The sequence below is a fragment of the Crinia signifera genome, chromosome 2, assembly GCF_055691185.1.
Source record: "Crinia signifera chromosome 2, ASM5569118v1, whole genome shotgun sequence".
NCBI classification, from domain to species: domain Eukaryota; kingdom Metazoa; phylum Chordata; class Amphibia; order Anura; family Myobatrachidae; genus Crinia; species Crinia signifera.
Genome location: NC_139218.1, coordinates 185,668,941 through 185,681,081, shown reverse-complemented (window position 1 = coordinate 185,681,081; position 12,141 = coordinate 185,668,941). Strand labels below are relative to the sequence as shown.

The 12,141-nt window shown below is 47.4% G+C and overlaps 1 protein-coding gene across 1 annotated transcript in view; it reads left to right on the top strand.

Moving 5' to 3' along the window:
* Positions 1–12,141, top strand: part of FGR (FGR proto-oncogene, Src family tyrosine kinase) — a 117,887-nt gene that overhangs the window by 103,869 nt on the left and 1,877 nt on the right. The window contains exon 11 of the mRNA XM_083173326.1: positions 5,714–5,845. Within this exon, the coding sequence (XP_083029452.1) occupies positions 5,714–5,845 (132 nt within the window). The remainder of the gene's footprint in view (positions 1–5,713; positions 5,846–12,141) is intronic.

Sequence of the window (12,141 nt, the reverse complement as noted above, 5' to 3'; positions counted from 1 at the left end):
CTTTACGGATGGCAGAGCGATGGGCTGCCATCCAATCTTTAAATTTACATTCGGTTTTCCCAATGTAGGATAAACCGCATGGGCATAAGATCTGGTATACCACGTAGGAGGTGTCACAATTGACCTGATGTTTAATGGGGATGTTTTTCCCTGTGTGAGGATGTGGGAATGATTTGCCTGCCAGCATGAATTGGCAGGTAACGCAGCCAGGGCTGCCAAGAGAAATCCTGGGCCCCGGTACAACAGTGTCACGGGGCCCCCCTGGAGTGGCGAGCGACAGAAAAGAGGTGTGGCCATTAAAAGGATATAGGGGTGTGTACCACACCATATACCCTTTATGCAACACAATAGTAGACTCCTTATACTTGCCCCTTACACATTATGCTACACAGAATGAGCCAAAATTCACATGGAATGTCTTAAAATTCACATTATGCCACATGGAATGACACAAAATTCGGTACTTATGTAGTATCTGGGCGTCCGATTTTGTGATTGTATGCCTTACCTTAAGGCATACAATCAGATGCGATGCGATGCGATTTGATGCGATTTTGCATAGGATTCAATGTTAAGAAGGTCTTGTTCATTTCCCCACTATCCAAGTGGGCATAGAGTTGATTTTATATAGCGTGGCGAGCGCAGCGAGCCACCGAGCCTGAAGCGTGGCGAGCGGACGCATATTTCTTAAAAAGTATTCTGTGTCGGCTCGCCACGCTTCGGGCTCGGTGGCTCGCTACGCTCGCCACAGGTTTATATCCAACTCCATGCCCACTTGGATAGTGGGGAAAGGAAAAGGACCCCTTTTTCCCATTGAATTCTATGTTAAAATGGACTCAGACCATTTTAACATTGAATCCTATGGAAAAATCTTGACCATCGCATCGCATACGATTTGGTCGCATGCGATCCGATCCGATTTCTAAATCGGACGCCCAGATACTACATAAGTACCCAAAATTCAAATTATTCCACATGGATTGTGCCAAAATTCATATTATGCCACACAGATTGTGGCAAAATTCAGGGACAGTGAGAGGAATGGTGGGGATGCAGGGAGAGAGATGGCGGGGACAAAGGTGCATAGAGCGGGATGGCGGTATGCAGGGACAGAGACGGTGGTGATGAAGGTCCAGAGGGTGGGGACAGAGATGGTGGGGACGCAGGGACAGAGACAAATTAGGTTTAGAAGATCATTTCTATGTAAGGGATGGCAACAGAAATCTTGGGGCCGGTACACCAATATCACTGGGATTGAAAAATGCTCATTCCCGGGATTGGCATCCCTAAAAGAAAATTGCCCCCTGTGCCCCCACACTGACTTACTTTTTCTGAGCTGCGGAGAGGGGCAGGCGGCCGCAGTGCAGAGGCAGGCGTCGGGTAGACATGTGCGACGTGGGAGGCCCGGCGGCGAGCAGGTTCCGGCGTAGGGTAGGATGTGGGAGGGCCGGCGGCAAGCAGGTTCCGGCGTCGGGTATGATGTGGGAGGCCCGGCGGCAAGCAGGTTCTGGCGCTGGTGGTCAGTGCTGCGGCCTGCGCAGCATGACCTATGATCAATACACGCAGCGCAGGCCGCACGCCGGGTCGGGAACAGCCGGGCAGTGTCTGAGCGAGCGATACATTATGCCACACACCGCCATTTCTCTGAAACATGATGCAGCTCACCACAATGCCTATGATACTATTCTGCACACTGTAATGCCCCTGACACATTATGCCACACATTGCAATGCCCCTCACACCTAATGCATACCTCCCAACTTTGGCAGTGGAGAAAGGAATATATTTGCGTGCCAGAGGCAAAATTTTTGGGCGCCGTTTTGTCGCTGTGAGGGCATGGCCAGTGCTGTGTGAACTGCTGGTCATGCCCTCAGCCTCCCTGCCTGCCTCATTAGACGCATGCAGTGTCTAATTCCCGCAGGACCGTCCCAAAAAAATGGGATGTCACACAAAAGTCGATACACAATGACTATGCCACACCACATTGCCCCCCACAGTAAGGCTTCTAATAAATTATAAATTACCTGCTTGTTGCCGAGGGGGTTAATGTCCGTTGCCAAGGGGGGGTTAATGTGCTTTGCCAGGGGTTCTTGCTCGTTGCCAAGGGGGGGTTTATGTGCATTGCTTTGCTCATTGCCAAGGGGGGGTTTATGTGCGTTGCCAGGGGTTCTTGCTCGTTGCCAAGGGATTAATATGCATTGCCAGGGGTTATTGCTTGTTGCCAACGGGTTTATATTTGTTCCCAGGGGGGTTAATGTCCGTTTTCAGGGGTTCTTGCTCGTTGCCAAGGGGGGTTTATTGTCCATTGCCAGGGGTTCTTGCTCATTGCCAAGGGGTTAATATGCATTGCAAGGGGTTATTGGATGTTGCCAAGGGTTTAATATTTTTTGCCAGGGGTTAATGCTCGTTGCCAAGGGGGATTTCCATTGCCAGGGGTTCTAGCTCGTTGCCAAGGGGTTAATATGTGCCCGTGTGTCCGGCCACCCGCCCATCAGCTGCAGCTGCCCCTGCTTTATCCTGCCTTCCCCTGCGCACAGAGAGCCAGACGCTAGAAGTCATTTTTCACTTCCAGCGTCTCTGACAGGGAGCACAGCCTGGCAGCGTTACCAGGAAGTGTAGAGCTGTGCTACCTGTCAGACGCTAGAGGTGAACTAGTACTTCTAGCGTCTGTCTCTCTGTGTGCACTGTGCAAGGGAAGGACAGGCAGGGGCAGCCGCAGCTGACGGGCGGGTGGCCGGACACATGGGCGTGCGGGTCCATGTCATCCCGGCGCACCCGCAGCCCAATAAATATTTTTTTTAAAGTGTGTGTCCACCGGACCCGGGCCCCCCTGGCAGGCCCGGGCCCAGGTAAAATGTACCCGCCCCCCCCTGGCTCTCGGCGGCCCTGAACGCAGCCACAGCGGGTACATCCCAGGGGAACTGAACTCAAGAAGGAGTCAGTTTTGTCGCTGTGAGGGCATGGCCAGTGCTGTGTGAACTGCTGGCCATGCCCTCAGCCTCCCTGCCTGCCTCATTAGACGCATGCAGTGTCTAATTCCCGCAGGACCGTCCCAAAAAAATGGGATGTCACACAAAAGTCTTGTGAAGATCCTGTATCGAATTGATCTTGCTGCTTACGATTGCGGCGGAAGAAGGGGCGGCGGTCTTGAGGGTCGCGTTGATTGGTTACCCATCGGTAAACGGTATGTCTCTCGTAATCGGTCTCAACTTTGAGTAATTTTGAGTAATTTTTCCCTCTTGAAGGCAATGAGTTGACGTTTATACTGGGTGATCTGATTCTGTAGTTTCTCCACCCAATTTTGGTCCTTGTGAGCAACCAAAGATGGCATGTGGGTGGCCTCAAAGATGGTAATTTTCTCTTGTATGGATGCTAGTTCTTTGGCGGAATGGTCAATCACCAGCAGAATCAGGTCGAACGAACATTTGTTAAGAATGGCCACTCAGCGGCGGCAGAACTTGGGGTCATATCTGCCAATGGTGGGGCAGTTGCGGATACGAAATCCACGAGGGATATTTTTCGCTTTATAGTAATCACTGAGTGATAAACGATGTAGGTGGTGATCGGTCTCTTTTTTCTTGAGCCGGATGAGATCACGGAATAGGGCTTCAGGGGCACAAGCCTCGTTTTCGTCGTTAATGCCAGCATTACATACAATAGCATCGGTTTCTGTTTCTGAGTATGAGAACATCTCACTGGCTGGGAAGCTGGATAGAGACAACAGGTCCTCGGGTTCCGTCGCCATGGCTGAAGTTCCTTTAAAGTGCTTGGTGCAAGAAAGTGCTGCAGTGATCCAAAGTGCGGGTGCAGTGCAAAGTGGCAGTGCAAAGTGACAGTGCAGGGAACAGTAAAGCAAGAAGCTGAAAACAGGGTATGGGTGCCTTGGACAGGATTCCTCACCCAAAGGTGTCTGGTCCAATATAACAAAATGCTAGTCAGGCACCAAACGATAGGCTGTAAGTGTCCGGTGCCTTCACAATGAGGATAAATGAAGCAGGAGCTGGTGCGGCACTCGGTATCAAATGGATGAAAAAAACTCAAGGAGCCATAAATGTGGACAACGTTTCAGTTGTATTAAACAACTTTTTTCAAGTCTTACATAAATGAAAACAGTGCAAAGTCCAGCACTGTTCACATGGTTTTGCATGCTACTATAAAGATATGTCTTTGCACTGTTTAATACAACTGAAACGTTGTCCACATTTATGGCTCCTTGAGTTTTTTTCATCCATTTGATACCGAGTGCCGCACCAGCTCCTGCTATATATATATATATATATATATATATATATATATATATATATATATATATATATATATATATATATATATATATATATATATATATATATATATATATATATATATATATATATACACTGTAACACTGTAACACTGTAGGGGAACTGGATGCCTTTTCCTGGGGTAGAAGGCAGCCAGCAGCAGCTGAGAAATCATACAAGTCCAGTCTTTGTGGTGCAACTGGCCGCAACCAGTTTTATTCAGCAGAAAATAAAATAAACAACAAAAGAAAATACCTTGCCTGTCTGGCACTAACTAAACACAGGATATTCCTAACTATCTCTAAACAAAACACAAAGTTTCCCAGTCAACACTGGGTGGCTCACTTGTATAAGGCAGCTTGTTTCTCACACAGAGATTCTGCAGTCTCCCCAGGCAGTCTGCAGACACTGCTCACTCTGGCAACCTTTTCACAGCTTGCTTGCTGATTAGCCCTCTGTGAGGCAAAACACCTGTTTCTAAAAGGTGTAGGACAAGAACCTGGGAGAAATATACCTGCCCTCAAACACTACTCCAGTGTTCTTGTCACAACACATATACACATCTTATGGGGCAAAATACATTTCTGACTATTAAGGGGACAAATGAACCAATAAACTGGCTTGGTCAAATTTGATGCAACTGGAGCCAAGATAACATACCAGTTGAGGTCGCTTCATGTACAAAGGCACTTCCCCATTCATGGTTGCCCCCACTATCCTCTGCCTCCTATTTATGCCCTGGACACCTGACAGCGACTCGGCATAATCTGCCCGCAACATCGCTACAAAGAATGTCTCTGTACATTTATCCATACATCCTTCCTTCCCCATTTCTTTAATGTCTTTCTTTCAGATATTCACAATGACAAGACAACCATTAAGAGAACAGATTTAATTTCTGTGTGGGTGTGTGAATGATTGTTGCCACACGGCCCCTGCATCTGGCTAGCGGGGTGCCTTGAAAAGCTCCAGGCAGTACCATAGTTCCCGGTGCTAGTGACCCCTTTGGCAGAGTGTCGTGCACTCAGGGAGCAGCGCCGTCACAGGGTGCATTCCTACTCTGTTACAACACTAATGGGCCCATTTATGAAGGATCGCATTTAAAATGCAATCTGGGTGGAATATTACCGCCATGGATCCCATTGTAAAAGTAGTCCTACAGTATCAGCATGCAAAAAATGCTTAAAATAAAATTTGACACTTGCTGTCATCACATTGCTTGCCTTCCGTGATCCACTTACTGCTTCTTGACGTTCTCATAGTAGACAAGGTGAATATATTGCATACACCACCTATTTTTTGCATCTGTCAAAAAAGCTGTATCAATTTAATTTTGCTTGTTTTGGACAATGTTTTCTGCTTCACATTTCCTGTAAAGCCTATTCATTGTAAAGATTAATATTTAGCATAATCACTGTGCATCCAAACAGGTGCCAAATTTCCCATCAAGTGGACAGCTCCTGAGGCTGCTTTGTATGGAAGATTCACCATTAAATCTGATGTCTGGTCATTTGGAATCCTAGTGTCTGAGCTGGTGACAAAGGGAAGAGTTCCGTATCCAGGTACAAATATTCTGCTCGGCAACAGAATCTGGGGAGCATAGTATTATGTATAAACGCACAGCTGTACTTACATTTCACATGAATAGATCAAATATATATTGACATATGCAATATCTTTACTGTTGTAAGTGAATTTTTATAAATAAAAACAATTCTTCCCACAGGGGCGGATTGGTCATATACATGGAGTTTTCATGGGGAGGGTGTTGATCAGTTTTGGTTCTGCTAAAAAATGTCATGTTTTTTTCAAAAACATTAATAAGCACTAATTGTGGAACTCTGCCAATCCACGTGTGCACTGGTGAGAGCAGCACTGTGTAATTGTAGGCAGATGGGATGCTTGTCCTCACTGATAGACTACACCAGTAGTTCCTAAACATTTTTGAATTACAGCACCCTTGAGTTTCAGAAGTTTTTCACAGCACCCCTAGACCCCCCTCAAAAGAAATAATAATGCAGAAATAAATCTTAAATTAGGCAGATTGTGTTTATATGTCAGCCATTAGCATTGGTTTTGTCTATTACACCAGGCTTTCCCAACCACGGTCCTCAAGGCACACCAACAGTGCAGGTTTTGTAGATATCCAGGCTTGAGCACAGGTGACTTAATTAGTACCTGAGTGATTCTGATTAAACCATCTGTGCTGAAGCCTGGATATCACTAAAACCTGCACTGTTGGTGTGCCTTGAGGACCGAGGTTGGGAAAGCCTGTATTACACTGACCATGAATAACTGTAATTGGTCCTGGACCACCAAACCATGGCACCCCTTTATGTGTTTCAAGGCACCCCAGGGTGCCACGGCATACAGTTTGGGAACCACTGGACTACACTGTAGTCCCTTCAACTAGCGCCTGCCCAATATGACACATCATTGGAAATAATGGTGGCTCCTAGGTGTTATGACCACTGTTTAGAACAGCCACAGCGCACCCCACTATGCCTCTGTTGTCCCCTCCTAGAGGATGACAGACACCTGTGGAAACTAAGACTTCACCTATAATAGCCATGTTTCAAAAGGCCGATTAAGTCAGCCTCAACTCCAGTGCCACCAGGTCTTGTGTATGTACAAGGCTCCGAGATCTTAAAGGAGATGGCCAAGAGGAGGAACGGACTACAGGGCCCTGCCTAACGCAACTGACTGTCAGTACCCCGCAACCTGAGCAGAAAAGATAACCAAAACAAATGTGACCTCGTTGCATACAAAAGGTGACCTAGTCACAAGCATAAAAGTAATAACACCACACAGACATAATATAACAACACGCAAAGGCACAGGTCACCCACACAAAATGGTACAGATGGTACCAAATACAGATATGAACCCAGTACGGGTCGACGTGTGCGTGACCTGTGCCACCTTACTGGTAGGCCCAGGGGGAACCAAGTTATGACAACAAGTACTCTCTGTAAAACAGAAGCAGCCAAAGTATGAAAAGAAAACCAAGGCTCCAAGTGGAGCACTTACAGTACAGGACCTGGAACAGGAAGGAACACCTAGTGGACCCAGGAGATGAGGCAATGGCCAGACCTAAATGAAGCACGACTGGACCCAGGAGCAGATGGCAGAAAGAACCAAGACCACAGGAACCAGCAGAGAGGCAGATGACTGACCCAAAATGGACGCTATCACCAGCAGGGCTGCGCTGGCCTGGATCCCTTAAAAGGGCTCAGGTGTCCAAACGGTGCAGCTGCTGGGCCTGGCTGGCTTCGCTGGATAACCCAGCAACCGCTAGGCGGAAGTTGTCATCCGCCCTTCTGGAAGCTGGAAGAGGTGAGGGCGGAAGTATTTCTCAGGGCATACAGAGGCGGGAGACGGAGATGAGGCCCTGCTACCGCCACTGCCACTCGCTGGGGATTGCAGATGGAGGCCGGCGGACGGCACCAAGGGATGCCGCCTTCTATCCTGCCCACCATCTCGCTGCTGACGGGTAACACTAGGAGCCTATCAGGTGCTGAGATGAGCTCTAATTCAAGCAGCTGTGAAAAATGGGAAAGTCAATCCCAATAGACAATAAAGACAACAAAAAAGGTCAATCACTCTCAGGGATGATTAAAAAATTGCATTTAATAATGCAAAATTTTAAAAACAATACATAATGGTATTTCTGATCTTAATGTTGTGTTTGCTGAAAACTTTGATAACAAAATTTGATAAAATAAATAATGATAGCATGAATTAGCGGTTGATGGAATAGAAGACTCTCTTGTTAGAAAAAATGGTAACAACCAGAGAGCGCACTGTATTGATCTAATTTTCTATTTTTATTTATATTTATTTGCATAAGTAATTAAATCGCATACATGATAATAAAAATATTAAAACAAAATTTAAATACACCTTAAAAAAGGATAATTGAATGTTATAATCAATTTAAAAAAGAAGCATCTACATCCACCTTAATAATCATTTGTATATATACTGTGTCCTTCTGGGTAACTCAGACTCGATAATTATCGGTTTCCTTGAAATGACAGGTATGTGGCAAAGTTAGTGCAACAAAGTTTTAGATGAACGTGCCTTTGGCTGATATAATTGAATATCTGTCCTGCAAACAATTGATTGGAATATATTACCGGCTGCTGGCTTGGTGTGGTGCTGAGACGTGATGTTAAGAAACGTCCGCTTCTACCGGTGTTGCTCCGATGGTAGGGAGCCGGTGCCGGGAGCAGACTCGCAGTGGGAGATGGTAGCTGCTCACACCAGCGTGACTCCGTTGGAGAGGGAGCCGGCGCTGGGAGCTGCCGATGGACGTCTCAAGATGGAAGGGGCGCTGGTAAGTTGGTCCCATACCCGCTCACACCAGCGTAACTCCTGTGGATAAGGAGCCGGCGCTGGGAGACGCCGTGGGACGTCACTGGGTTATTGCTGTTTAGGAATAGCCGCAGGTCTCCTTTAATAAAGTTGAAATCTCGTGCAGGTAAGTGAAATTGCCAAGGATATGAAGGATCGGGTGGATGTTATTAAAGATGCAGAATGCTGTCCTGACGCGTTTCTCCGTCCTGTAAAGCTTGACGGTTTCCTCACTTGTTGAAAAGCACTCAGCTGAAAATGATGTATTAGTCAGTTCAGTTCCTTTTCTGGCCTTAGATTAAGGGATACGTGAGCTGAAGATGGATATTCCAAAAGGCACAGTCTCACCACTCACAATGGCAGGATTCCTACTCACAATGGAATGATTCCCACTCACAATGGCAGGATTCCATAGGTGCAACTCACATTTCAAAGGTGAAGCAGAAGCAGACTTTGGATTAAGTTGATGTGCACTCCTTTACCTTTATTTGGACCTTAATTTTGGACCAACAGTTGAAAAACGTCATCCACCCGAACCAGGCCATGGGACCAGGGGCGAATTTAGGGGTCAGGCCACCCCTAGGCACAACATTTTTGTGTCCTCCCCCCCCCTATTTTAATGTAATCATATGTATATACATTGTTATTTATATATTTCATTAAAATTTAACTCTAGCCCCCCTTAATATTTTTTTAAGCACTCTGGGCTGCTCACTGTACAGATGACCCGGAGGGAGGCACTTATTAGTACAGTGATTAGCAGTGTCTCCGTCAGTCTCTCTCACACTGTGACTGACTGAGTGCAGGGAGGATCTGCGCGCCGCTCAGCTGCTGGATATGCAGCCAATAGACTGTGTGTGTGTAGAGTAGCCAATGGGCGGGCGCCGGCAGCAGTGAGCCTGAGCCATTTCCAGATACACAGGGGGACAGTCGGACCCAGCCACTAAGCGGTGATGTAATGTGCATGGCAGAGTGGGTGGGCAGTGGCGGGTGACGAGCGGCGCTGCCGCCAACATATGATAATTCATGTCTGCGGCGGCGCTCGTCACTTGCCGCTGCCCACCCGCTGTGCCATGCTGCTATTTAACAGAATGTCAGCCTGCCTGCCGCCCTTAAATGGTGCCGCCCTGAGGCCGGTGCCTCACGGGCCTAGGCACAAATCCGGCCCTGCATGGGACCAATAAAGTTAAAAAAGCACCTACCATTCTCCACTCCAGAGACATCCATTTCACACCAAATGAGTTGCATCTATGGAATCATGCCATTGTGAGTGTTGTGCTTTTTGGAAATATCCATCTTTAGCTCACAGATCCCTTAATCTAAGGCCACAAAAGCATCAGGACTGACTAATACACCATTTACAGCTGAGTGCTATTCTAACAAGAGAGTCTGCTATTCCACCAACCACTAATTCATGCTATCATTATTTATTTTATAAAGCGTTGTTATCAAAGTTGTTAGTCCCCACAACATTAACATCATTAATACCATCATGTAATGTTTTTAAAACTGTGTATTATTAATTGCAGTTTTTTTAATTATCCCTGACTGTGATTGACCTTTTTTTTTCCTAAAAAAAAAACAGAGCTCTGTACTTTTTGTTGTGTTTAATGGGTCTACTTTCTTTCTACAAATCACTGTACAAAGAACAATTCCCCAGTCTTTTTCCTGGGCCCCAAAGCAGCAGTACCAATTAAAAGACTGGCCACCAGGAAGTGGCATTTCATGCAAAGCATGCGTAATGTCATCAAGATTATGAGGGCCAATTACAACACCTGAGGACAGAGTGCCAGATCAGTGTCAGAAACCGCCGTTCATCTGTGCAGGCGCCCACGGTCCTTACCCGCTTGCTGGTGTATCCTGCGGCGCAGGCCCCTGTCCTGTGCCGTCCCCGGGTAATCTCCCTGGCAGGATCTGTGTGGCACTACTCTGAACTTTAGCCAGTGTCCCACTCTGGTCCCGTGCCGTGCCCACGCCACATGGTAGCTGCCATGACATCTGCTATCAGATGACTCTGTTGTCCAATACTTTTCCTGTGACTTTGATACTCTGACCTGCACTAACCCATGTGACCAAAGGTGTGCAGAGGTACTTCCTGGACTTAATTGCTGCTGCGGCTTGCAGCCAATCACAGGCCAGCAGGGGGGATATAGCTGAGGTCTCAGGCCTATTGCCCTTGCCTTGAACAAATTGTCTGATCCCTGTGTGTATCCAGTCCTCAGCGTTCCAAGGCTCCAGGTTCCTGTCCAGGGTAGGGATCGCCATTGGTGCCTTTGCCATCGATGGTTGCCATCGATGGCAAAAGTGCACATGGCCATCGATAGTGTAAAACTATGCAATTGGTGACCATCGATAGTTTTACATATCGATTGTCATCTATTATGTGTGAATAATTGGCCTGTGGGCCCATTAAAACACTTGGGTGGGGCTTCGCGCGTGTTGGGAGCGAAGCTATGCTCCGTGTCATGGCACTTAAAAAAAAAAAAAAAAAACGGTTTTGCTGTGACAGCGATGTAGGGAAACCATCTGGCAAAAGTATGGCAAAAGTATTTCACATCGGCCATAAACCATTGATGATTTTGAATCATCGATGACCATCCCTAGTCCAGAGTTCCTGTGGTTACCTTGTGCAATCTGCTGTTGTTACCTGCTGATGTTAAAGCTCCCTGGCTTTCTCCACCTGCCAGGTTACCTTCATTGCTGTTTACCATCTCCAGCTCCCAAGGGAAGAGGACAGAGCACTACAGCATCCCTCAGTAGAGTTTGCTACTGCCCTTAGAGGGCAATACTATCTTCGACTCCCAAGTCGACACAGGCATCAACTCTACAGTTTCCTGTATAGTTGATAAACTATCAACTCTTCAGTTTCCTGTGTTGGTTCCCAAGCCGTCAACTGCCTTGTCGACTCCCAGGTCATCAAACAAGCTCCTGTTGACTCCCAGGTCGTCAACAATCCTCCGGCTCCCAGGATGTTGACTTAGCTCCAGCTCCCAGGCCGTCCACAGTCTATGTCAACTCCCAGGTCATCAACATCCCTCTGGCTCCCAGTCCATCTACAGTACGTGTCGACTCCCAGGTCATCAACACTCTCTGGCTCCAAGGCCTTGGACCTCCCTCCAGCTCCCAAGCCACTGTCATTTCTCCGGCCTCACCAGGCCAACGCAGACCAAGCTCCAAGTTCCAAGCTCTAAGTCCATCTCCTGTGACTAGCCAGTTAGCTGTGGGAAACTCAGGTCAGAGGGCACGACCTCCCCACCGAATGCAGTTCAAACCTCCTTGCAGGGGTCCCTGGTGAAAACTATCAGTGGTGTTAGACTCTGCGCCTCTGACCAGAGTCTCATCAACTCCCCTACCTAGCTGTGCCCGCAGTGCCAGTGATACTCATAGGAACTGTCCATACTTAAAGCCTCCCATGTTCCAGTTCCCAGCATCCACCACTGGCCCACTGCTGCCACAGCTGGGAACACCAGAGACCCAAGCCCTGACAATCACTCTGAGTACA